This window comes from Poecilia reticulata, linkage group LG4 (genome assembly GCF_000633615.1).
Source record: "Poecilia reticulata strain Guanapo linkage group LG4, Guppy_female_1.0+MT, whole genome shotgun sequence".
In the NCBI taxonomy this organism is placed as follows: Eukaryota; Metazoa; Chordata; class Actinopteri; order Cyprinodontiformes; family Poeciliidae; genus Poecilia; species Poecilia reticulata.
This window is the reverse complement of record NC_024334.1, coordinates 24,734,328-24,762,287: the sequence shown is the minus strand read 5'-3', so window position 1 is coordinate 24,762,287 and position 27,960 is coordinate 24,734,328. Positions and strand designations below refer to the sequence as shown.

The window sequence follows — 27,960 nt, the reverse complement described above, 5'->3', positions numbered from 1 at the left end:
ATTTTTTAAAAATATCTTTTTCAGTTGTTATTATTTTTGTTTCGCACGTTTGTGGACCGCCAGCAATAAAACCACTGTGGCCCTGATAGTGGAGTACTACTACTGTCCTGTTTCTCACAGTTCAGGTTATTTAAAAAGAAAAGTTTTAAATGATGGCCTTACTTTATACTTAAGCACAAAATTATTCAATCCACCTGCAAATGTATTTTTCAAGTAGTTGTTAAATTTACCAGTAGGTTTCCTCTAGCAGGATGCAACATAAATGTTTCTGAGCTGCCCAGCCTGAGGCAGAGTAGAGTCTGTAGAGGGAGCTAAAGATTAGGGTGATGGTTAGAAGGCCACCAAATGTAAATGAAGACTTTTATTTATTCTCCTTTTGCATTTTTCATTCATTCTTTGACATAAACGTTTTATTTGAATGAAAACAGTTTAAAATATAAAGCCAGCAGAGGCGTAAATAATCTACTGAAACGTAGCATCACAGAGATGTCTGTGCTGAGGTCTGGATCAGTCATGCTGAGCTTCAGCTCTGAAACATAAAGCTGTGCTTTAAGACAACAGATACTCATGACTCTGTTATGATATTCATCCTTTTATAGTTACAGTACGCTGCTGTTGTGACCCCATTCTGTCATGCTGCTGTAGTGAGGCAGCAGGTAAAAGCAGTTTCTTCTATCATTTAGTCATTTCCCGAGCCAGGTCAAGGCAGAAGTGAACTAAGCCACGGCCTCAGGTCACCAGTCCATTACGGTGCCTACTAGAGCCATCGGCTTATCAAACAGTGCTGTAAGTAGTGCAGTGAGCAAGTATTTTACCTCAGACCCTAGAGGAAAAGCCACCTAACATCTGCCATAGCGCATTTCGGATAACTGTCTTTTCCTGTAAGCATGATATTCTTTTTCTGAAATCTCATTTTACTAAAAACGTAATGCGACACACACCCTCTAAAAAGTTCCACTTTTGTCTCATCATTGCACTGAATATTATCACCAAAAAAAAAATGTATATCTATTTTGAACAACCTTTGTGGTCTTTTCGGTCAGCGGCGGTTTTCACTTCTGGCCTCCCAGGGGTGTCACATCCGCCCAAGATTTTTCTTATTGTTGCATCATGAAAACCAACTTTCGCAGAGGTGAGTGACCTCTGCTTTGCTTTAGATACTGGAAATAAGTTGATGGAAATATGAATGTCGATCCACAACCGCTTCGTCTTTTTGTGTGTAATACCTCTCGCTGTGGTGCGATCCCAAAGAACTGGCAATGCCTTTGCAGGCCGATAATATGCCTACAAATTTTTGGCATTCCTGTTGGGTTTATTCACAGTGAGTCTTTGCCTCAGAAATTTGCAGCACTGTTTAAAAAATAGAAAAAAAAGAATTAAATATATATTACCTATTTGACATTTAATTTACTAATATTTAATTTAAATCATTTTTTTCATCACATTTCACACACAGTAACAGTTTGCAAATGAATCTAAAAAAGAAATGAATTTTCAATATATCTTTTTTTTTATTTAGTTACAGATAACAGGTAATTTATCCTAAAAGTTTTTAGTTTTTTTTCCCAATACATACAAAGTCTAATACTGCAGTGTGATCCTACTTGAATGTGGTGTCCCACATCTAGTCCAGTTCAACCTTGGGCCAGCCCTGGTTGTTTCCCAGTGATCTCAGAGGGAATATTTTCTCTGGAAACTGGAAACTCTCTCCTGCAGGGATCGTCTGTGGAGATTGTGATGATTATGATGCTAGACGTTAGATTCAGGATCCGACTGGACTTGGGGCTCCTGAGCTGTTCGCACGTGTGACGGCGGGAGTGGGCGTCCAGTCCGGCTGGTAAAAGTGGATGTTCAGAGTCTGAGCCCAGGTTGAAAACACAGTCTTCTCTGTGATGAATCGGTGGTGGCTTCCTTTTCGACTTCTCTCGTGAAGGAGGTACATGGCGCACTCGTCTGGCCCCGACGGCTCGTAGTAATGATACGGGACCGTGGGACGTAAAGAGGATCTTCGTGGGGCGAAAGAGGAAGAGAGGGACGAGTTAGACTTGAAAGTGAAAGCGCGAGGAAGGAATGTGAAAACAGTGCGGGGATAATTATGAGATGCAGGGGTGGAGAGGGGGAGTAGAAGAGAGTCACAGCGGGGAATGGAAAAAAAAAGGAGACAGGAACAAAGAGAAAACAGAGACATCAGAAGAATCTGAGCTCAAAGAGGCATTCATTATACGCTGTCATCTTCCCCTGATGCTCTCAGTCAGATCAAGCTTGGTGGAGGAGCTCGGTGTGACACATGGGCGTCGATGCAATCTGCCCTACATATTTCAAATCGTCTCTTGTGTCCTTGTAGCTTAATGTGAGAGCTATATAGTGGCAAACATTTCGTCGGCCCTGTATGTGACAAAGGCAAACTGAACTCTGCTTAAAACTGAAAGATGGTGGTTAAAAGATATGCTTTTCACATTAAAATCACGCTCCAGAATTCACTGAATTCTAGGTGAGTTAGAGACACAATTAAAGATGCATAGGATGAGATTTACTTATGCTGAAATGCAGACGCAGTTGTCAGGAAACGGAGCTGCAAAAAGAAGAGTCGCTTGAGCTTCATGTAATGTTTGGCCCATTTTTTTTTTCAAAGAGAATGTGACAAACTAAACCTCCTGAGAAACGTGCCAATCGTGAGGCTCAGTTATTCCCACCGTCCTGGAGAAGCGGTGCAGAGAGCCGCCAAAATAGAAGTCATTAGATTTTATGGCGTTCAAAGCAGAGCGCAAAGTTTATGAAGCTGGAGAACGATTTCTTCTGTAAGATTTAACTTTGTGTAATTCACTTGCCGTGTACTGAAATATGTCACTAGCAGAATTACCAGTGAGTCCTAACTCATTGCAGGAGAAACATGCTAACAACATTACCCAGCACTTCAGTAAAGAGGTCCGGGTGAAAACAGCAAGCGATAAATGAAATGCAACGTGACTTTATTTAAAACAATGCCAGGTTTTTGTCGTACAAAACAAAAAAACCATGACAAAACATTTTAAAGCTTAAAAACTATAGAACTTAAAATGCATACCCTGAGATATATCCTGCGCAATTAAACTTAAAATCAAAATAAAAACACGCAGTATATTAAAGTTGCAATAACCCTGTTGCGAAAGCACTGACTTACATCTGGAAACTTTATTGAAGTAACTTTGAACTGAAAAAGTAGAATCTATCAGCAGAGCGCATCTCGACTTGGTACCTTTTCCCTACTCTAACCTTGCAAAACTTATTAAAATCTATTCAGTTCGGAGGGCTGATTTTGTCAGACTTAGATCTGATCTCTAGCTTGAAGATAAAAACCTTAAAGGGAAGAAGAAATAATTAAAGTTTGGGAAGAAGACCCTGTCTAACCCACTCCAAGCCCAATGCCAAGCCTCGGAATAAAGAATCTCATCTCCAGTTTCTACAAGTTGAATCATCCTTCGCCTCACGTTTCATGCCCAATTTTCTTCCTTTTTTTTTTTTTTTTTAAGCCAAAAGTGTTTTTCATTACACTTGCTATGTAATGGGAAAAGGTTGGACGAAGACTGAAGACTGGGGCTTCTGTCAACAGCAAAGGAGGTGCAGAGATTTGTGTCAAGTACAGGTTGTGTTTAATATACATTTAATTTTTCTACTTCTTGTTTTTATATATTTGTAAATATTTTTTCTATTTATAACAATTGATCTTGTAGCTAGTTTTTATATTTTATACTTTATATTTGGATGTAACTGGGGCCGTGACTCTCAATTTCGTTCCACCTCATGTAAACACGTGATGTGAATGACAATAAAGTCTCTTGAATGTTGAATCTTGAATCTTGACATGAACTATGGTTGTCTACTAACGTAGACCATGAATTATTGCATTCTTATTTGTATGCATGACAATGCTTTCTATGAAGTACAGGGCGGAGACTCAGCAATGTAAAAATATAATTCTTAAATGCCTCCCATTTAGGAATTCCCAGGTTCAGCATCAACATATTTCATTTCCTTATTTAATCTCAGTCGAGTAAAGTACATTAGAGACTTGTAACAAGTCAGAACAACTCTTTATTGTTGATCTTTTTTGATTTTATATCATTTTTTTTGTTTGTTTAATCCTCACAGGAGCAAGCCTGTTGTACGCAAAGGTATCTTACAAAATGTGCTTGTCACATCGCTAACAATTCTGGGTGAAAAGCTTAAACAAACTGCAGGGGAACCCAGCTTCCTGATTAAACAAGATTTAGACACTAACCTACAGAAATCGGGGGGCACCATGCCGAACACGTTGATCCTGTCGCACAGCTCCAGGGCCATAGCCATGGTGAACCAGCCGGTGCTCAGCCAGGAGTTGGAGCTCTTTCTGGAATAAAGACAAGGGAGGATTGCCATGTCTCAGTAAACACAGACGCGCAGCGCAGCGTGCCTGCTTTTACAAACAAAGCGCAGCTGTTCCCCAGATTTTCCCTGCACTGTGCAGAGCAGAGGAAGGACATGAAGAAGTGTGACACATTTGCTCTGAGTGACTGAATTGTCATTCTAATGCACATCAGTTTCTCAACCTGGGGATTCATTGTTTACATGCAAATGAGTTCATATGAATAGCCGAATTCACATCAGTCAAATGCCTTTATCTATTTATTCCACTTTTTTTATAATGTTTATATTCAGCCGGTGTTTCTCCACAGTACAACGGCCTGTAATTTATACACAAAAAGAAACCTAAGTATTATAAATATTATTTTTGTATTTTGTGAGCTGGCGTCCTCGCAAGTACTTCCTGGGTCCCACGGTTTCTATAGTAAATAACAGCATCACCTTGTGTACATTTACCTATCGATGCCTGTTTCCTTCTTGAACAACTCATCAAACTTCAGCATCTTGGACCGGGAGATCGTGTACACTTTAAGTTTGGGCAGCAGGTGTTTCAACAGTCGGAGGCTGCTGTAAACGTGGCCTCTGCCGTCCCGTCTCATGCAGCTGCTTGGGCCCCAGAAGATGAACACCGTGTCCTGGCTCCCGTTGAGCAGCTCCTGTCTGCCCCGGAGCACCCTTTGCAGGCTGGAGTGAGCCACGACGCGGAGACTCGTGCGCCTTCCGACGTCCGGGTGGTGCCCCGCGCAGGGAGCGTCGTTCATTCGAATGACGCAGTCCGAGCGGTCGATTTCCTCGCCCCTGTTGCTGCCAGTCAGGTGGCCAGAGCTGGTCACCAGGGCGCACGTCCTGCAGTGCATCTTTAGAGGCTGCAGGGAATAAATCGAAAGGAAATGAAGAAAAGCAGCATCGCGCTGACATTTAAAAAAAATATTTTGGATTGTTGTCACTCAGGGGTACAGCACCTTCCCAAAATATTCACATCTGTAGAACTTTTCAGATCTTTTTAACTGTACCGCTCAAGATTTTTTAAAATGTTTCTATATCAGCTTTGCCATATAGTTTGAGCCTAGTCAGATTGGATTATAAGCATCTGTGAACATCAGTTTGACTAAGAAACACATGCTTTAAACTATTCAAGTTTAACTCTGGCTAGGGCTACACAAAAAATTACTAAAATGTCGTCATTCTAGTATTATTATGATAAATATTCCTATCTCAAAGGACTGCTTGGAGAACAATTAAGTTGGCCTATTTATTCCAAGTGTTACAAAGTTGCATTTCATGTAATAATTATCTAGTCGGACAGAGTCTCACGGCAGCAAATCCTCACGCTGGACTTAAATGGCATTGTCCAAAATGCTAAAGGTCAGAGAATGATGGACGTACAGAGAATATCATGCATCCCTACATCTGGCTGTATGTTTGTGGTTGTTATTCTGCTGAACCTCTGCCCTCGTCTCAAGTTTAATTCAGCCTACAAAATGTTTTCCTCCAGGACTGTCCAGCTTCCTTTTGAGTCTGACATCTTCCATGTTCCTGCTACAAGAAAGTATCACCACGAAATGATGCTGTCACCATGTTTTAATATGAGGAGGATTTAGTGTTAGTTTTTCTTTTTTTCCGTCTAGGTCAAGTATATTTATAGTCTCAGTTGAGTAGAGAAGCTTCTTGCTCATTTTTCTATTTGGTGTTTTATGTCTTAACATTACAGTTTCACTCTTCCCTATTCCTACCCTCAGGCCATATTCCTGATTCCTCCATTCCAGCGGTTTGTAATTTTATAACAATAACTTAGTAACTTTGTCCAATGCTTTTTGTGTTAGCAGTGCTACTGCCCTAAAATGTTGATGTCTTTCTGCATTTCTGCTGATTATGGGGCATAGCATAAGGAGGACCTTACTCGGGGCTCTATTTATTCCAGATCTGCTACCTTCATATAACAACCCACACTGAATGAAAAGTCTTCTCTCACGCTGCACTATCATTGAATATCCAAGTGGTCTTTCACACAAAATCTCCTTCACGCTGACAAAAACGTAGTTATTGGTGAGCATTATCAGCATCGTGGAGAAGAAGTGAAACGTTGTAACATGGGCTTCAACTCTGTTGAAGAGAGGCTGATTTTTTTTTTTATTTTTTTTTTTTTTGGTGTGTGTCCGAACAAGCTCTTCTGAGTTGGAAAAGGTAGAGGTCGGATGGTGAATGATCCGACAGCAAACACCCAAAGACTCCCCGCATGAATTATTCCCAACCTTAATGGAGAGCTCCATCAGAATTCTGAACCGGGCTCTGAGCTTCACACTCCGCCAGTTCCTGAGGTGCAGATAGATGAGCGAGTGAGTCTGTCTGTCTGTCTGCATATACACACTGGTGAGATTACAAGCAGCGCAGGCGCTGCCGCTAGTGCCGCTGTATCTACAATACCGAACTGCTATCCATGTGACTCGCGCACTGAATAATTTCGTGGCGTGAGTGCGTGCTGTGCTGCATGCGTTTCCTGGTCGCAGAAAATGAAGTGGCTAAAATCCAGCAATTTATAATGTCTTCTGTAAAAAAACAAAAAAAACAAATACACAACCGCAGTCAAGCTAGACTTCTTTTCCAACCCATCTCTCCACAGGAACTATCTCATCAGGACGTGTGCTGCTCTGTGTGAGCAGACCCAATTCCTGAATACCTGGTAGGTTGGAGCAAATTACACACCTCACTGCACAAACCCGCCTATCCTCTCTCCAGCTAGGAGAAGTCCTGTTCATTTTTTGTTCTTTTCATTTCTACCAACAAAAGATAGAGACTCCTTTTCCCTAATCACTGTCCTACCAACTCGTTCCTAAGCATTTGGTGATTTCAATAACTGGGAAACCATGGGACAAACAAAAAAAAACGCCAGTTTGGAGGCTGCACTGTTTCAATTTGAGTCAAAAGAGTCTGCTGGAAACTGAAAGTGTCCTTGAACGTGACTCTGCAGCTCCTGCTTCCTGAGCCTCTGACAGCTTGATTATTTCACATCAAAGGAAAAAGACCTTTCAAAATCAAGTGAAAAAACCTAGAGATGCAACCCACAGACCTCTGAATAAATAAATGTTGGCTGTGCAGCAGCGCACTTTGGGGAGAACAAGTATTCGAAGTTAACTTGAACATAGCTAAAAATTTAAGAGGTGAATGCTTCTTAAATGTCCATGTGCTTAGAGTTATTGGCAGTGTCTAAGAATTCTTAGACATTGGCATATTCTCTGGTAACATTGGCTTAATGTTACGAGGCCATAGAAATCGACACGGTTAAGAGGAGAAACAGAAAAATAAGAAAGTTGGAGGATAGCTCTAGTTCCCATTTCCATCAACAACTCTCAGACTGACTCTACGCATCTCCGTCATCCCAAATACACATCATGACAGCAAACAGAGGAAAACTCAACTGTCAATGTTTTTGCACAGGAACCTGCACTGAGTCACAGTGAAACGCTAGTCAATTTAAAGAGGACATAAAGTTACAAACACATAATATAGGCTTTTGTGGAGATCAGAAATTAGGACTGATGGAGTCATTTTTATGACAACGCAATAAAATGCAATAAGACGCAAAACAAATCTTGTTGCTTTATTATTAAAAAATAATTGTGTTCTAAAGCAAAATGGTGAAAAATACCAACCATTAGTCCTCAAAAAACCTCCTAGACAAAATAACAAAAGAGACAAGTAGAACCGGCAACATTTCCTTTGAATGATCTGTTTAAATTTATTCCAGCCTCATTCCTCCCAGTTGTCAGCAGGATGTGTGTGCAGCAGCTTTGACACTGTGAAGCTGCACTATATGAATGATTCTCTAAGTGTTTTTTCTTTTAATAACTCTTTTCTTCTAGCATTGCTGAAAATATCTCTGACAAATTCTTTTTCATCTTACAGTCCATTTTCCAAAAGTCTACATTGGATTGAAGTTTATCTATAGACCCATTTTTCATAATCAGCTCATTCACAGTCAAGGCTGCTTATGCAGCTAAGCTCTAAGATGAGGAGGATTTTTTTTTCAGGTGGAAGAGGTACAATGATTACCTCTGCAAGAGCTTGTCAGAGTGCAGGCATCTCATTTTATTTAATGCTGGTTTTGAAAACATCTTCAAGTGCTGATATTCCTGCTTTCTGATATTCTTTATGTATGTATGTATATATGTGTGTGTGTGCGCGTGCGTGCGTGCGTGCGTGCGTGTGTGCGCGCGCACGGCTGGATGGATGGATGGATGGATGGATGGATGGATGGATGGATGGATGGATGGATGGATGGATGGATGGATGGATTTTTGCAGGGGAAAAAAAGCACAATGTTTGTTTTGGCGCTGTACAATAATAATGGTGCAAATGTGAAAAAGAAAAATGTTTTCCAGTTCTAACATTATTTATTTTATAAATGTGTCAAAAAGTTGAGTAGTTTCAGCAGTTTAAATGAAAATGCACTACAAAACAAACTCTTGTTACTTTTTTTTTGTTTGTTTTGTTTGATCTTCAAAGACTAACTAGATATTTATGACAATGAAATAAACTTTTCCGTAGGCCATACTCTATGCTTACTTGCTTGCTAATAATTTTCACCCATTTGTTTTTGGTCCCAGAGTAAATTCAGCCTCATTCCAAACCTCTTAAGGGCATACTTTCACCCTCAATGCCCTCATCTTCTTCCTGAGTCACGCTCTCATTCTCATCTCTCTCACTGTCTCTTGGCAAGTATTCATGCCGCTCGTCATCTTCGTTTTTAATTAATTTAAATTTATCTTCACAGTCGTCAACTGGAACTATGATTTCCACCCTTTGCTACTTAAACGTGTGTAAAATGAGACTGAATATGTCAAATTACAAGCTGTCAGTAATAAAAGAACTAGGGTTACAGAAATAAGTTATTTCCTGAACTTAACTTTGTTGTAGTGTGTCCTATTATCAAGATAAATTAATAAGAAAGTAGATTTCAAATTGTTTTTGAGCAAGACCGCTAATACCCACCGTTAGGTGGATTTAAAATGTGAACATCATGGGAATAAATCAAAGAAGTAAGCTTAGTGCAGGGTTGGTAAATATGTATAAGTTCCTACTTTTAAAAAAATAGCAAAGTTTGTTTTATGAGCTATTTCTGCATACTCAGAGATTACTTTAAAGAGTAAATAGAAGAGGTTTCCTAATCTCATTCTGTGCATTAGAACACCAACATATAATAAAGCCCATGAAGAAAAGACTCATCACAAAGCTTCACATTCTTGCTCTAACACAAGATTTGTGATTAGCAGCGTTTCTTAAGGCCAGCATAGATTGACTCTGATAACAGCAATTTACAGGTCGATACCTGTTTCCTACGATCGCTAAAACATCATAGAAGAAAAGATGAGGAGTGGAAGAGAAGAATCTAGCAAACGTGTGTTAGGGAGTTCAAACTCCAACGTGAGAGTAAGCACCCATTTGGAAGCGTCTGGATGCGTGTGCTTATCTCTGCAGCTCCTATTACCGCAGCTTGTCAAAAAGAAGACAGTCGGGTGGAACATCCTTCAAAAACCTGCAGACACTGCACAAGGCAGGGAGAGATCCAGTGCACACTGTGTTGTCAGGGAGGGAAAAGAATTACAATCTGCTGCTATAGGAAGTAAAACAGCAATGACCCACATTTTAAATGATTTGATATAAAAATAATGAATCATCTTTTGCAATTTCGCTGCAGAAAACTTTGTACCTAATGGACTTTTACACATCTTGTCGTGTTGATACCACAAACTCACACGACATTTAGATTGGATAAATAATCAGGAAAGCAAACCATAATAACTCTGGAGGAGCTGCAGCGAGCTGCGCCCCAGGTGATAAAATTTGTTGATAAATACTTTTAGGGGGATGCAAAAGCTATAAAGCGAAGCAGAAGTTCACCTTCCCGTAGGATAATGACCATAAACAGAGTCTTATTCTAAACAGAATGGTTTACATCAACCACATGAAGTACACGTACTTTAAGGGCAAAAATACAACATGAGAAAATACTGTACAGTTATCAAAAACTGATCATTTGTCCTTCTCTTTACTGCTATGCACTACTTTGTCTTTGTATGTAAAGTCGAGAAATACATTGAAGTGAACTGTTGTAATGTGACACAATGTGGAAAGAGAGTGTTAATACTTTTGAAAGGCTCTGTAGTCACGGCCTCTTCAAGCAACACACACTCGTGAGTTGATTTAGAGCATAAAACTGGTCTAGACAGTGCACTAAACAGACCTCATTTTCAAGCACGAGGTATGAAATTTTAATACTGTTTGAGCATTTGCATGGAGTTGTCTGCATTAGCGTTCCAGAGATATGCGAATGTGTGCATAAGAGTGTGTCTGTGCACTTGTGTCAAAGCCAAGAGTCCCTCAAGCAGCAGAAGCCCTCGGATGACACCGAGGGGAACCGCTCAGACGGATGCGCCCACTTTAGAGCATAAGCCTTTCTGCATTCCAGAAAGACTAATCAGAGTTCGCTCTGATTAGTCTTTCTGGGATGACAGCAGCAGCAGAAACTAAAAACTATCATAAGATGGAAGGTGAGACTCTCAAAATCGCTGCAAAACTCCAAACTCCGCATTATTCTAAACGAGGCAACAGAGAGCTTAAGCAGCTGACACAAAGCTCTACCCAAATCAGCGGCAACCTCACGATCTCCTCTCGTTGGTCATTAGGCAGTCGGCAGCGGTAGCCAAACAAGAGCTCTCCTTCTAAACCCTTCCCTTCTTCAATGCTGTCTGAGCAACACTCCAGGGTCTAACTGTATGTCTTTCTCTCTGAGGGGGAGGCAGGATGTGTGAAGGCTCGGTAACAATGCGCTGGGTGTGAGTGATGGGCTTGTGCATTCACAAGGCAGACACAAAGAACACAGCAGACGTGTAGCATATTTTAAAAGGAATTCCACTGGAAATCCATCCAGTTTTTGTGCGTTTGTTGCTAAATAATGTATGGTGAACACATTAATTATGAATTGTAAAGGGGAGTAAAGTACAGGATGAATTTAGGGCTGGCACTACCCCAGCAAATTCGGCTTTTTACTTTATATCTTAAGATAGGGACTGGAATCTAAAATAATTTTTTCAGTCAGAATGTTGTGCTCTGAAACCTTTTTAGTAAAATAAATTCTGCTGTTTTTATTTCAAAATGTTGCAAATCAAAAACCTATATAGCAACTTGAAAATGTATTCATTCCCTTTTTTTCATGCTATAACCACAAACCTCAGTGTTTCCATTTGGATTACACAACTTGCCCTTTATGTGACTGTAAAAACATGTACTTTTGTATTCAGTCCCCTTTACTCTGATTCACAGAAATAAAACTAAATCCAACCTGCCTCAATGTAAATGCACATCAAACTTATCAAATGTATGTTTGGAAAATACTGTGACAACCATCATTCAGTGCAGTTTCAAAGTATTATTTCTACACTCATGATTGTGGTTGTAATGTAAAAGTATAAAAAGGTTTAGAGGGCATAAATACTTTTGCCGGATCATATCAAAATTTACTACAGCAACAGAATTCAGTTTTACAGAAGTTTAATATTAGATATATTAGTCTATTTGGCAGTTTACTTTTTGCTTGTTTTGCTTTTTAAGAAAAATCTGTATCTTAGTATGTTAGTATGAGCCACTTGAGTTGCTTTTGGACAAAATGTGCTACATAAATGAAGTTGCCTCGCCTTGAGGGATCCCGACTTAGAAGCTCAATCTTTAGCTTCTAATTTTTCATTCTTGCATTTTTAATTTAAGAACCATTCTATGACTTTGACCTGATTTGGCTTTAGGTCACAGTTTAACTGAGCTGAGCATCCAGACATGAATACTGAACTGAACACAAATGTGTACAATTAAAAGAGGAAAAGCAATTAGATATTTAAAATGTGCAATGGATTTCAAATTTGTGTCATAGCTTCATGTTGATTGCACCCGTCAACATGGAAAATTTACATAAATAAATACCCAAAAATTAAATCAGATATTGATTACGGAAAACAAAACTTTCCAGTTATGGCAGAGACAAAACAGAGCAAATGTTTAAATGCAGATGATTTTTTTTTTTGCACATTTTCTGTGCAGCACCAATCAGATCCATGAGTTGGATCACAAATGTTTTTCATTTACATATGCGTCATTTTTAAGATATGAAATGAGATATGAGAATACAAAATTTGAAAAACGAAGGTGTAAGATCTACATTAAAAAATCTGTATTATTAGTGACTAAAACTGTGGAGAAGACTGAAATATGCATCCAGTTATTAAAGTGAGTGTTAAAATGGCACTTTTACATAAATGTCAAGTAAACTGTTGAACGCATATTTTATTTGAAATGATAAGACATAAACATTCTAACCATGTAGACAATATAGATCCATTGCTTGATGTTTACAATCATCTGTCAGTACTTGTTTGTTTTGTTTAACGGACCTGGATACAAACACAATTGTGGAAATTAGTTTTGGAAAGATCTAGAACAGTGGTCCCAACCCCTAGTCCGTGGACAGGTACCGGTCCGTGGACCAATTGGTACCGGGCCGCGCAAGAAATAATGAAATATTTCCGTTTTATGTATTATTTGCTTTTGGGCAGTGGTCGAGAGGAGATGAGTAGAGCTTGTGAGTCTTAAGTCTGGTTTAGATGGCAAGATTTAAGAATTGTCGGCCGATTCTCCAAACCCCTGTGACCACAGAGCTGATAAAAGTACAACAGGTTTGATCGGTTCGTGTCTCCAGCCACAGGGCAGGAGCAACAAACCACACCAACCGATTCCAGTCACAAACATCCCGATTCTACAAGAAAATCCACAAAACACCCAACATAGCATACGGGAATTTAGAATAACCAAACACGGATGACGATGTGGGAACTATAGTGATAGTTTGTGGAGTCATTTTAAGAGATAAAAGACGTAGCAAAAAGAAAAGGTGGTGGATAAAAGACGACGGGAGCAGCCGCTCTATTTGCTGCACTATGATTTGGAGGTGACTATGTTTTTTCATAGTTAACATTTTTAACTGAATAAACATATATAATAAGGACCTTTACATATAATAATAAACATTTCCACATATCATCTCCGATATCGACCGGATCTCAGTTGCGCGATATGTCGATATGTCCGCTGTTTGGGATTCCCCTCTGTTCTTACGTCACCGCGCTTTCTGATTGGCTATCTGTCACATTCAGCAGGTTGTATTCTCGTTCCCTGACAGGTTGAGATAAAAAGTCCAAGACAACCCCAAATTGGGTATATTCAGGCATTAGCGGGAACACCAACACCGCCTTATCTTACGGTTCACGCGGTTCACTATGCACGTGTGATGCATGTTTACCTTAAGGTCCATGATACCAGCAACCCCTTCCAGAGTGGAAACTTGCACACTCTGCTTTCTCTTGGTGGCCGGAACGTCCTCGTGGTGGGAATGCAGTGATCTGGACGCAGAGGAAGGCGACCTCCCACCAGAGCTGCTGTTGTACACAACCATAAATCCTGTAACCATGGTAACGATGATGATGCCACCAACCCCCTGACATTTGAAAAAAGACGGGGGAAAAAATAAATCAATAATCTCATGATATTAACAGGAAGATTAGAAGACATTCAAACCATAGAAATGGTAATTACAACAACCGCACATTAAAAGCTGCAAAAGGGAAACGTCAGCTGTGCGTCTCAGCTGCGCTCACCATGCTCTTGGAACAGGAAGCATGTTTCGGACTGCTCAGTTCTAATGTGCTACAGGCTAATTATATCTTCACTCAACAACAACAACAACAACAAAAGTTCACAAGGATGAGCTCTTCTAGGATTATCTTTCATGAATATTATATATATGTTGCTGCACAGTGCAATTAGGTCACAGTGGATAGAGAACAGTCTGCAACTCATTTCTGAGTGGCACAGACGGCACTAAAGCTCCACACAACGCAACAGAATCCTGCAAGACACTTTCCCTCCCCAGGGCTCCCCGGTCTAAATTACCACTCTTATCTTCATCTTGATTCCCTCCCTCGTTGTTTCAGCGCGCACGGCGAGTCTTCATCCTACCGGGAACCAGAGGCGTGAGGGAGTCCTCAGCATGCGCAACGCTGGAGGAGTCGGCAGCATCGCCGGGATCAGCGCGCAGCAACAGAGAGCGGCGACGCTCCAATACTCCGCTACCCCAGCCTCCTTCTGCAAAGCGCTCCTCATGGTCCTAAACACATCACACTCCCCAGCATGCTCTAGTTTCTGGTTTTACACACACGAGTTTTGATGGTGTGTTCGGCATTCATTACAGGCACGTCTCCTGTTCAAGGAGCTCCAGAAGCTGTACGGTGTGTGCTTTCTGTGCAGGTTTCTACGCGGCTGCATCAGGACTTTTCAATCATCTCAGTGTTAAAGTATGCAGAGAATTGTAGGCATTTCTAAAGAAGAACACACAATCTATTTTGTTGATCAATTGCCCTGATTGAGTCAGTCGAGTATGGGAAAATTTTTCATCTAAATAAAATAGCATCATAAATTAGTTTCATGATAACATGCATGCAAACCGGTTCAAGTAAATAAATAACATAGCAGTAAAACATATTTTAAATCTAAGAAAATGAATCAAATAAATTCTGTACAGTAAGTCTTAAAATATTTTCAGATTTGTTTTTTTTTGAGTGGCATAATTGCACACTGAAACATCTGTCTCATTTCTTCAACATCTGTCTCATTTCTTCAACAGTGAGCTGTGGACAGTTTTTTCTTCTCCTTCCCCATGTTTGAGATGATGTCTGCATACTTTGATGCCGACTATGCCGAGATCTTTGGAGGAGAAGCTTTGCTCTCTGGGAACAAACTAAAAATGCTTCAAATGCTACAAACTTCTACTTTTAAAAACATCTTATTTAAGGCACGCTCGAAGGAAATAGCGTTATTCACATGGGTCTGCTGCACTTGCTATTTGGGTTAAACTTTTCACTTGGAAAATTTAATGCAACCTTGGAAGATATTTAATGAGTCTCTTATGGTTGGTTCATATGCGTGCGGGCTGGGAAGCATAAACATGCAACATCAACACAAGAGAAAGTTATGTGAGCAGACCAAACTATGAATATTTCAATTCTGCAGCAGTTTTTAAAAAAAGAAATGACAGTGCATCTCACACGCAACACAGATGCTCTTCTGAAAGCCAAGAGAGATATTCTGTCCCTCTGAATTTATTCCAGTTACGCAGCTAAAGTAGAAAAAGACAATAGAATCTTAATGTACTTTCTTATTTTAACTGGATGTAGCTACTTAGTCTTTGTAAAAAAGACTATATATGTAAAACATTACCTTGGATTCTGTGTGCAGACATGAAAACAATCTAAATAGACCTGATCTTGTGAGGCCAAGACAACTGCAATCAAATGTTGGCTACACATCAGTGTTCATTTCAGTCTTGCACAACTTGATAACACTGGATTCCTGCTGTAGTTGGAGAGCAACTTAGCGGTATGTTGAAGTGACTCACTGCACTCACATATGAGTCATACTGAGCTGGCTTTATATGAAGAAATCTTCCAAAATAAATATAAGTACCAAATGCATTTTTTTTTATGCTTGATGCCTCTCTCTGTCATCCATATGGCAACATCATAAATGCAGTCATCAGACTGCCTGCATCAGAAGAGATGATAACATCCAGAAACCTCTGGCCATTGTGAACTGGCAGGGATTGGTAGCTTTCAGTCAGTTGTTTTATAATTCAAGGAGTCCCTGAGGTCTAAAATGCATCTCAAAGCACAGCTCCAGAGGGAGCAAACCCAGTAAACTACAAGGCAAAAGGCTAAGAACAAAAGCGTTTTTTAATTAACTCCAACCTCTTATCAACAGAAGCACCAGTCAGCAGCCTGCTTTTGCTGAGCCAAATACAGCACAAGAATATGGTAAGCTGTTAGCCTTGTGCGTTGCATTTGGAACAAGAAACCCTTGTTGTTACCTATTACATTGTTCAGGTAGAACATAAACCTGAACAAAACAAAACAAACAAACAAAAATAATCAAGAAGCTAATAGTATGTTGCGACAAATAGTATCAGCCTTGTGTAATATATGAATATATGTTTACATTTGCAAGCAGGCCAAATAAAGATGAACTTTATTAGGCAAGTATAGTGAGATTTAGAAGACAGGAAAATTCTCATTGTGAAGTGCAATGGTTAATTTATAAAAAACCGAAAGGCAAAACGTAGAGACTCTGCTCTAAAATTACAAAGACATGTCCTTTGGTCTGATTAGATTGAAGCTTTTGGCCATAATGACCACTGTTACATTTCAAGGAAAATCGGGGAAGCTTGTCAACCTCAGGTCACGAAGCAAAGTTCAAAGAATGGAGGTGGGAGCATCATGTTGCTGGGGTGTTTAGCACCAGCACGGACTGGCGCACTGAAGAACAAAGTTTTAAAATGTGAAGTGACACATCAAGCTATGAGTCAATAAGTTAAAACTGTGTCTGCAAAATGGTCAATAATCTACCAACAGAATTGTCAGTTATGGTGCTCAAAAATCCCTGACCTCTGTTGTGGGCAGAGTTGAAAATGTGTGTATACAAGCAGAAAGTCTTCAAACATCTCTCAGTTACACCAGTTCTGTCAGGAGGAATGGGCCAAAATCCCAGAAACTATTGTATGAAGTTCAGCTAAGTACATTCAAAGTAAACAAGCCATGAAGTTTAAAAGGTCATTCAACCAAATACAAAGAAAATGTATGAGAAGCTCTTTATTTAATGAAAGTTAGAAGAAATGTGTATATATTCAGGTATGTGGCACAAAGGAAATATGAACATGTTTTTTTATATTGAGTATGAAAATAACTGATTTAAACTGGAGACTACCAGAATCCATGCGCTTTTGAATTTTGTTTACTTTCAGTTCTGACATTTTGGGTTGATTTAGCATATTTGATTTTTGTTTCTTGTTTTATTCTGGTCAGTTATTGTCTTTTTTATGCCTGTGTTTCTGTAGCCAATGAAATATATCTACTTTTGCAAATTGCTTTAAAGACAGACATGGCTGGCAATTGCACTAGTTATGGATGCAATTTCCTACGATTTGCTGTGTGTTAATTGTTTCTCAGATTTGTTGAGCATATCCAGTTGACAAAGAAAGAAAAGACTTTCAATGAACCTGTTTCATTCAAAACAGAGCAGAGAAAATTGTATTTGAAGTTCCCATAACCTGATTTCAACAGAAAAGACGCTTGTGTTCAGAATATTTTTGTTGGCACACGTACCACAGGTCCAGAAATTTAATATTAAAGCTTGAACTTAGTAATGCATCTGAAAGTGAAAAATGTTGTTGCAAAATCTGTATATTCCCACAATTCTCTATCATTTTTCTTAACTGATCTGTTTTTGCAGACTGGAGCACAAAAAAATTTTTACCTGTCAAATGAAAGAGTCCATCTGGCAGCGGTATCCTCATTTTTTTTGGTATCAAAACCAAAAGACTTCAAGCATCAGCTAACAAAAGTTCAAAAATAGAATAAATTACTTGAAAATCATTGGGGTTCTCAAAGCATCATTTCAAATTCTACTTAATGTTGCCTATACTGTGCATCATGTTGTTATGATGCACAGTCAATATGAAAGACAGTGTTGCACCAAATTTCTGCATTCTTAACATAGCATATCAGAAATTCATCCAGGTCTGGAAAAGTCACATCTTCAACAAGAAGAGTTTTCTCACATTTACTGCACTCAGCAAAAACATGACTGTGACTCTGTTTGCCATTGGCATGGCTAGAACTGGTGTAACTGCTACATCACCATCTGATTTGATTGTGGAAAGCACAGCCACTCTAAATGACCATTCTTTGGAAACTTGCACTTTCATCACAGAGCTCTGTTCCCCCCAACTGAGGGGGAACAGGGTGGGGCTCTTTGTTTTGAAATTAAACTTGCATGAGTATGAGATCAAAACTGCCTGTAGCCCACATTCTTTTACATCCCCACTCTCAAGAGCTGCAGCTATGTAGACGCTCTGACCTATTCATTCTCAAACTCATTTACATCTGCACATTTGCCTATCTTTCCTTTATATGACACATCAACATTGGGGACAAAATATGTACTAACATGCTGCCTTACATATTGGGCAGGTGCCATAGTGAAAAAATCATGATCATCTGGTCACATTGTCATGTCTGATTGGTATTGATATTCTCTTATGTATGAAAACAAAGCAAATACACAAACAAACCTGAGGCATTCTATAAATGATATAACTTACGATTACTGTCAGTGTTTGTGATTCAGACTTCAGTCAGACTGTCACATATTATTTTTGTAGATTAGTTTCTTTTTTTGACTTCATTAATACCAAATCTTTCACTATTACCTGCATGGAAAAGGCAACATTTGTAAATAAACAGGCAGTAAAGAGGTAGGTATGAAACCTATTTTGGGGTTTGATAGAATTTGAGGGGGAGGCAAAGACAAAGAGACAAAGAAAACTATGCAATACCGCAGGAATCCCGACTGAGGTCAGTGTTTCTCGCTTTAGTTCACTCACTTTCGGATAGTTGTCAGTATCTTAAATATTGTAAGATAACATTTCTTCAGTTATTCCGAGAAAGACTCACAACATGTATTCAAAAGTCGGTTGTTAGTCTTATTTAATAAGCGAGCTCCTCGTCCATTTGGAATATTACCGAGTGTCGTTCATAACAAAGAAGCACGGAAGGTGGAGCGGCCCCTTTAACGCCGTTTTGGAATAATTAATGACGTCGCGCTGTAAACACGACTGACGCTCAGCTGCGTAGATGAAGCATCCTCAGAGCATCCAAGACCCCAAGACCGTGCAGGCTGCCTTTGTTTATTTCACGACGGGACTGCTGTCCCTGTTTCTGCTACTGCGGCTGGATAAAATAACTGACCCTCACCTCGACTCTCATATGCAGTCTCCAACACCAACACGGCGGTGGTGTGCTTGTTCTACTAACTGCCATGGCTAGAAACACGGACACCCCATCTCCTTATCCTTACCATGGTGAGTTGGTTCGTCTTTGTTGTGAACGCTATGGGGGGGGGTTTGTACTGTGGAACGCTGTAACAGCGGGACGTAACGATATCTTTTTTTACGCCTGAACTGCAATTGAATGTTACCTGTGCTTTTGCATGATGTTAGCTTATGTTATCAAATGCTAATTAAGAGATTGTAACGGTTGACATCTACTACGTAACGGCAGAATAACGTTTAAAACGCGGATAGTTTCATTGAAGTAGGCAAGTCGCGTCTCCTCTCTGTTGTCTGTTTAAACTAAGCATTAAAACAACCGCGTCATTTTTCGCTCTAGTTTTGCACATTTATCACTTTGTTTTGGTATAAATTGTCTAGCAAAATATTACTTTGTGAAATTACTGCTTATACTATTTTGGGAAAATCAGTTGGTTATGAACGTCTGTAATTGTGAGACTCATTGATTAATCGATTGCAAATAAGCCGAAACAACATTGACTTTAAAAAGCACTAGTTAACTCTGGTGCAGCCACCACACCGCTTTGCTTCCCTGCATTAAACCAGGGCTATTATTTACCTGATTGTCATAGTAGCTTGCCAAGGTTAAATATTTTCATCCAATTCAATTGTGTTGATTTAATGTAAAGTTGGTTCACAATCTCAACAAATATAATCTCAAAGCCCAACAGATTTGGTTAATATTAATTTATAAATATATTTCAGTCTCATAAATACATTGAAATTCAATTATCTACTGTCCGATTTGATTATAGAACTAATCCAGTTCCTTGGAAAATGTAACTTTCGGTATTCATCAGTAACAGTTTCATCCAGGTAGTGAGTTTGCAGCAATTTCACATTCCCATCACTGATTACAGTGGAAAGGAACGGCTCTTTTAGTACTGTAACATTTTCAGGAGGGCACCTTGGGCATGACTGGTGGTCGATTAGAACTACAATAAATAAAATATATTAATAAAACAAACAGGGATGTGCTTGTCCTGGGGTACTTTCTGTGGGATTTTTTTTCTCTGTTATGGGGTAAATTGCCCTTAACATGGAAGTACTGAGCCTTAGCACTATCTATGCGGTGATGACAAAGAGTGAACATAATTCAAGCCCACAATGGCAACCTCAATTCTGGGCTGCCACCAACAAGTTTTTATTTAATTAATCTATTAATAAATATTGTAATTTCACACATTTTTCCAAGCTTTTTTTCCCATAAAAGTATAACATTTTTTGTTTGTTTTACATCTCAGTAACATAAGCAGAATATGTTTAAAAACCATCTTCGTCCCATCCTGAAATGTTTTGTCAAAACGTTTTCTGCTTGAGCTATTTGTAGTCACCTCTGCGATGTGTCCTCATGCTTCAGGCCCTAAATTGCCTTAAATTGAAGATTTTAATTGTTTCATGATCCTTGCGGAGTCTTGTGCTTCCTATACATATTGCATAAAGAAACATGCAGTGTTGTTTTAGGCTGAGTATAAATACTTCCACTTCACCTGTTTGCTATCATGTAGTTCACCCCACGTTTTCTAGTTGCAAAAGTTGTGATGAAAAGGATACCATTTCTTTTTTCAGTGGTTACACCTCCATCCAGCTTATTCCCATTAGAAAGTTCAATAAAGCAATCCATTCTTTGACTACTGTTTTTTAGGTGGTTCAATACGTTACATCATCAATCATACATGGAATTGCGAAGTTGAAGTTTTGAAGGGCTGGCTCAAAAGATTCCTTTTAAGTCAGAGATGTGCATTTTAAAATCATTTATCTAGTTAAAAAAAATATTGAACTATTGACTGATTTTTTTTTACATTTGATTTAAAATAAAATGTAGAGATTTTATATTTAAATTGAATCTCTAAATGATGATACTTGGCTTTTATCTTATCTAGTAGATCTTGCAATGCTAACAATATATTGATGATGAGTGTTGAGGTGGTGTTTCTCTGTTTCTCACCATCTCAATTTCATTGTACCCATTTACCTCCTGCATAATGTTTTAATATAATCTCAGTCTTGTTTTCACACCAGAAAAGTAGCAGCCACGTGTCCTATTTTGATTATTTTCATTTCTTCCTTGTCTTATCACTGCTATCTGTATTGATGGGCAAAACTGGTACATTTTTTTTAACACATTCGAAAACAAAGGATTTATAATCTCTGTAAGTCTGTATTTGTGACTCTTAGCTCACAATGATAGATTTAGATATATTTAGGCCACGTGCAGATTTTCTCTCCATTAACCCACCTTCATAATTACCCAAGCAATGCAGTCTTTTGTCTTTAGGCAGTAGTATCTTTCTAATGAAACCAAGCCACAATAATGATTTTTTTTTCCCAATAGCTGGTTTTCATTAAGTCCTCCTAGTTATGCTTAGTCTCACGTGCACCAATATACAATATAGTATCAGCACAGTGATCTAGAGCAATAATTGCTAAATGATTATTGCTATAACAAGTATTTCACAGTGAACCTTCTTTCATAATGTAATGCGTCTTAGATTTTGATTTTTGCTGGAATTTTATAAAGTTTTATTGTCTGTGATGACTGTTGGGTGTGAAAAGTTTGTGATAAACACATCTTATGATGCTAGACATGTTTAAAGCACAGAGTATAGTGTTCAGAATCGACCACAGAAGCTCATGCAGAATGAAAAACCTGTGATTTAGAATCTGAATTTATTTGGTTACTTCACTTAAGGAACGGAAACTAAGTTCATAAATAGCCAAGCCTTTGACACCACTGATCCTGCTGATCAGTGGTGATTTATCAGTAACTATCAGTAACTGATTTTTTTTTTTTAATCTATAATGCAACATACATACATTATTCATAGCAGTGGAAATCAACATGCTTCCCTGCTTAATTCTCAAAGAAACCAGAATGAGTACGGGATCTTGCAGGAACAAGCATACGATCCGGAAAAGTTTAGGCTATCACAAAAACTACAACATTTAACAGAGGCATTGTCAAATCGGCCTCTGACGGATCCCCAGATGGGGATAGCTTCTGTGTCTTCCTGGCACCCACACCCCAAATCCTGACACAGTTCTCCCCTTAGAGCTCATGACTCCAGCAATCTGCCAGTCAAGACTGCAGCCTGTCAGCTGCAGTTGATCCTCTCTGTTCTCTGCAGACATGCAGCTCACCACGGGGAATGTCAGACTCTGTCTCTCCTCTTTCACAAGTTCAGCCTCATTCTCTATAATCTACAATGGATTTGACATTGGAGAACATTGTGTAAACTTAAGGTAAAGTAAGTCGTTACCCCATGGGTCATACATGCCTATGTAATATACATTCTTTTTTATTTTATATGCTTTACTTTGTCATACAAGCGGAAGTGCTGCTTTCTAGAAAATTTGGACGAGAATTTAGCTAGACATTATTACAGTGCAGTGAAAATATATTTCCCCTAATTTATTCATTTTCTTTCAATTTTTGCTATTTTGTCACTATTCAATGTTTAGACCATCAAACACATTTTACCGTCAAAGATCATCAGAGTAAATATAAAATGCAGTTTATAGAAGCTCCCCAACCCAACCTTCTCTGATGTGAAAAAGTTATAACCCCATAAACCTAATAAATGACCGTACCACCTATGGCTGTAGCCACTTCCATTAAGCATTACAGTAACTGGCAGTAAATCTTTTACATTTTTGTGGGTGGATTTTGGGCTACTGTTCTTTGTGAAATTGTTTTAATTCTGTCACATTGAATAGTTTTGTGGCATGAAGGGCAGATTATGCCATTGGATCTCAATTAGATTTAAATATGTTTTTTTTTTTTATTAGTTTTTTTTTTATTCTGAGATGGTCTTGCTTGAGATCATTCCCCTGCTGCATAGCTCAAGTGAATTTGTGTTCCAAGTACCTTTTACATCAGTATTTTTTGCTCGACAGGTGAATGCATGGCTCCATCAATAAGTGGTCTTGGTCCTGAAGCAGCACTGTGGTTCACAAAACTCCCCAAACATAAGAATGGTTGGCTTTGTAACACTTTTCACAATGGCAGATATTACTGACTTGGTTTCACATCACACCTTTAGATCAAATAATATCCTGCTTGTTGAGCCTACTTCCCATTGTCTATTTATGAATAAATAATAAATAATAATATAACATACTTTGAGTTTATTTTTTATTAGACCTTTAATACAAGTTAAAATAGAGTTATAATGACTTTTGTTACTTTTATAATAACAATATCTACACACAAATACATTGTTTAAACGTTACATCATGTTGAAATGTAGTTCCCTCATCAAAAACACATACCTGGAGAGTTGTTGAGTCGGAAAGAGAAGGAGCTTTTTAAAGAGACACAGGCCAATATCGATGAATCAAATGGCGCAAAGTCAGATTTATTTTATGTTAAGTTTGATACATACATTTTTCTAACAACTGAAGGTTAACATATCTACTTGACTATGCTATAAAACAACACTATGTGCCTTGAAGAATATGGTACTGCTTATAGATTGCCACAGTTTAAAACAGTTTTGTTTTAGGACCGGACCACTTTGTCTATCATCCAGCAGCATGTCAGGGAGGAGCATGGCAGCGTTACTCAAAACTTCATAAAACCAGAATGAATTCTGGTCACTCTGGCACTTTTCTGGAATCTCCTTATAATAATTTAAATTGTAGAAATAGCAAGACCAAAAGTTTTTGCTGTTGCTTGTAACTGGCCCTGCCTTGGATTCTCCGAGGGCCTTAGAAGGGGATATGGAACAGAAGCCGTCTAGGTCAACTGCTTTAAGATTTAAGAAAGTACTAGGGATGATATTTTACTGGTGAAATAAAGGTTAATAATACTATTGAAAATAATATGGTCTGGTAATTAGATTTTAAGGAATTCATTTCCCCTGCTTTCTTGGGATGAAAATTAGAACGTTCACTACAAAGAGTTAACTTTTTAATTGTGGTACATGTGGGTTATTGGTGCGGAATGATTAGAAAAACCAAAAATAATAATTAGGAGGGCGTTTCAGGGAAGAAAACCAAAAATCCGAACAGTGTATCACAACTAGAGAAAGTAGCTGCTAGCCTGTTATTCATATTCAACCGTCATCCACTCCACATCCAGATTTAAATGTACCCCTGAGGGCAGTGTATTATATAATGTTTCTAACTTTGTAGCGAGGGCCCTGTGTGCATATATTGTGCTGGTGGAAATGCTCAGCCAGTCAGAAAAGTAGGAAAGTAGCTCATAATCATTCTGTAGCAGGTTTGTCCAATGACAATGGAGATATGAGATCCATTCACCATAGAAGTGTTGAGTTGGGCACCCTGTTAATTAACAAATTTCCCGCATGGGTAGCTTCCCTAAACACTGCATTTTTATAGTCTTGACAGGGCGCTGAGAGCAATGGTTTGGTATCGCAGCGTTCTTAGTCTGTTACTATGCGTTGCAGTTTTAAAACGTAGTGGCTTGATGGCCTAGATAACAGGCAGAAAGAAGTACTGTTGTTCCCTCCCTTTAATCCTACCGTCTCCTGCAAAAATCTTTGTCAGATAAACATTGCGGTGACAGTGATGAGCTAGTTTAGCTGGTAATATGAGAGTAATATCATGTAGTTGTAGATTGGCTGCATCACCTGCTGGCACACACCAAACCCACGATAGGTAAATGGCATTCTCTGATAAATATCATCATCGTGCCTGCATTTCAATGTAACACATGAGGATATGAGTAGTTTGGTATTTTCCCCTTTATTTCTGGTTTTAGTCTTAATAAATCCTGATTTGAGCCATATGAGCCTGTCACTGATCTACTACAGAAGTAGTGCGCCTCACTTTACAAAAACTCAGCGCTGTCACTTGCATGCCTGGAGGCTCCCACTGAAGTAACCAAGGTCACAAAGCCCCAGCCACAAAACTACTCTTTCTCAGCTCGGAGCAGAAGGCCTTGCTGTCAGCATTTGACACTGACGGTAATGCCACACTAGGGAGCTGAATCCCAGCCAAGATCCAACAGTCTTGTTATGTGAAGAAATGTCAGTTAACGCCGTATCATTACCACTCTCAGAAAACGCGCACAGGGAAAAAGTCATCATGCTTCAACAGGAGCTGACTGAGGGGGTTACTAAGTCATGTAACACATGAGGATATGAGTAGAACATGTTCATCCACTTTACTGGATCCCAAAGGACTTGGCTAGGTAAAACTACACTGAGATTTGGATGTTGTTGTCTGGTCCTAAAATATAGACAAGCACTTTAATGATTGATCTGCCATCCAGAGGGGGAAAATGCATAAAAAGACAGAAGGACGGAAAGATGTCTGGACATTAACGAGCGATAGACAAAGGAGAAGGAAACAAAGTTTTTGTTGCTGGATTGTTTGGGTTTTGATTTTTTCTGTTTGTTTTCAATCTTATGTTTCAGCCATCTGGAGAATTTTTTATACTTTAATCAAATATGAATAAACATGACATTTATAGAATTCAGATTTATGTCCAATTGGGGAGTGAGGGGCATTTGTGGTTTGAATGTACTGTACTAGGATTTTTAGATACTTTAGATGTAGATTTTTTATTTATTCATTTATCTATTTATTTTGTTGTAAGAGTGACTATTTTTATTTGTCTGTGGCCGTGAAGGTACCTAATTGAATCTGAAGCCTGACACTCCAATATTAATCACATTTAATATTATGTAATTGTGTACATTTAGAAAAGGGAAACTTTACTGTTACTTTAATGTTATTCTGACACGATTATAATATATTACTGGCACTTCCTTCAGGGCGTCTATTCCCATTCCCATAACAAAATAGATGTGGTAGCTTGGGGGATAAATAAGGAACAAAATAACAAGCAGCCAAAGACACTTAGGCAAGATTTCAATGTATTGTATTCTGTATCTCTCACAGGTCAACCAGTCATGCAGAGCTAATGGATAAAAATGGGTTTATCTGCTTTTTTACAGCACATCTTTTCATTGGAAAAAAGAATGAACTAATGAAGTTGAACTTTTGCAGGCATTTTTGTTTCATTGAAGAATTGCCTGTCCTGTTTACCAGTGAGATGAGAGATTCTTTCCAACTAACTTAATTTATACCGTCTTCCAAACAGACCTTGATAGCTGAGGATAAAACATCTGGTCCTATAAAGTTAATCTTCTTCCATTTCAGAGTTTATTTATACTTAATTTACAATGATTTCGCTATTACCTCCAAATATATCAAGTTCAGAAATACAAAAACAACAGCAAAGAATTCTGTCCAGGGAGTAGTGTATGTAAAATTATCACAATTTTTTCTTTCAGCTAGACAGCTAATATTACAAACTGGGGAATTTTCCCCTTATAAGTTTTATAATAATATCTAAAAGTTTGAACAACTGTTGTATAAAAGTATAGTGAAAATAAAGTCATTTCCTTTTATTCTCATAGTACACAGCTTATTGAAATACGTTTACAAAGTTTCAGAAATGGATGTTTTATTTATGTATTTTAGAGCAACACTACAGAGTGCCTAGCCTGACCAATCAATATATTTTTAAAGGATTTTAGATAGGATAGACTATTCACAGTCAAAGAAGGCAGCAAATAACGGAACAATATTTTTAGGTGCTTTTTCTTCACCCTCTAGTCATTTCTTGTGGGGGATTTAGACAGACGAAATTTACTTGAATCCAATTCTGTGCTTGAACATTAGTAACATGCCAACATTTATCTACTGAAGGAATAAAAGAAACTTGCAACTATTTTTAGTGTCCATTTGCTGCCCATCTCTTTTCCTGAAGGACTGACTTCTGTGTCTGAACAAATGGAAGGTAAATTCACTTGTCAAAAGTGCCTCAGCTGCATTGTAAGAGCACAATCACTGTAATGTTCCCAAACCACCTTAATGGACAAGCGAAAAGACAAAAGCCAGTTTTCAAATGTTCGCTGAAATCCTGCTGGGAGAGTGCTGAGCAGACCTTTTTTGTTTCATCATGAACGCCATTACTGGAGACAAGCATAGGGATGGCAACATCAAAACATGTTTACAAATAAAATGTTAAGACTCTGGCAAAATGGCAAACCTTATGAATGGATAGAGTTTTGAAAAAGTGTTTGCTTCTTTCAGATTTCTTCTGTTTTGCGTTCCTGATAGACTTTAAAGTTTCAGATCTTGGAGCAAATCAGACAGTAAATACAAATTAAGCATTTGGTTACGTAGTTACTCATTCTTTGGTTACGTAGTGACTCACTCATTCTTGGGTTACGTAGTGACTCACTCATTCTATGATTGCGTAGGGACTCACTCATTCTTTGATTACGTAGTGATTCACTCATTCTTTGGTTACGTGGGGACTCACTCATTCTTGGGTTATGTAGTGACTCACTCATTCTTTGATTACGTAGTGACTCACTCATTCTTTCATTACCCAGTAACTCATTCATTCTTTGGTTATGTAGTGACTCGCTCATTCTGTGATTATGTAGCGGCTCACTCATTCTTTGGTTACGTAGCGACTCACTCATTCTTTGATTACATAGCGACTCACTCATTCTTTGTTAACGTAGCGACTCACTCATTCTTTGTTAACGTAGCGACTCACTCATTCTTTGGTTACCCAGCGACTCACTCATTCTTTG

The 27,960-nt window shown here is 38.6% G+C and overlaps 2 protein-coding genes across 4 annotated transcripts in view; one reads left to right on the top strand and one right to left on the bottom strand.

Moving 5' to 3' along the window:
• Positions 1–1,487: 1,487 nt before the first annotated feature.
• On the bottom strand, positions 1,488–14,663 carry st6galnac5b (ST6 (alpha-N-acetyl-neuraminyl-2,3-beta-galactosyl-1,3)-N-acetylgalactosaminide alpha-2,6-sialyltransferase 5b). 2 transcript variants are annotated; one of them, XM_008407047.2, is made up of 5 exons: positions 14,374–14,661; positions 13,724–13,918; positions 4,837–5,246; positions 4,259–4,366; positions 1,488–2,006 (listed from the first exon to the last, which is right to left on the bottom strand). In XM_008407047.2, exons 1-5 carry the CDS (start codon positions 14,386–14,388, stop codon positions 1,763–1,765), a joined length of 972 nt encoding a protein of 323 aa, XP_008405269.1. In that variant the 5' UTR covers positions 14,389–14,661; the 3' UTR covers positions 1,488–1,762. The 2 variants fall into 2 exon arrangements, with proteins under 2 accessions (XP_008405269.1, XP_017159692.1); XM_017304203.1 differs by having other exon boundaries at positions 1,758–2,006; positions 4,263–4,366; positions 14,374–14,663.
• A 4,468-nt stretch (positions 14,664–19,131) lies between these two features.
• Positions 19,132–27,960, top strand: part of slc44a5b (solute carrier family 44 member 5b) — a 39,646-nt gene continuing 30,817 nt past the window's right edge. The window contains exon 1 of one of the 2 annotated variants that reach the window (XM_008407050.2): positions 19,132–19,390. In XM_008407050.2, coding sequence (XP_008405272.1) covers positions 19,348–19,390 — 43 coding nt within the window. In that variant the 5' untranslated portion in view covers positions 19,132–19,347. The remainder of the gene's footprint in view (positions 19,391–27,960) is intronic. The other variant, XM_008407051.2, reaches the window with a different exon arrangement.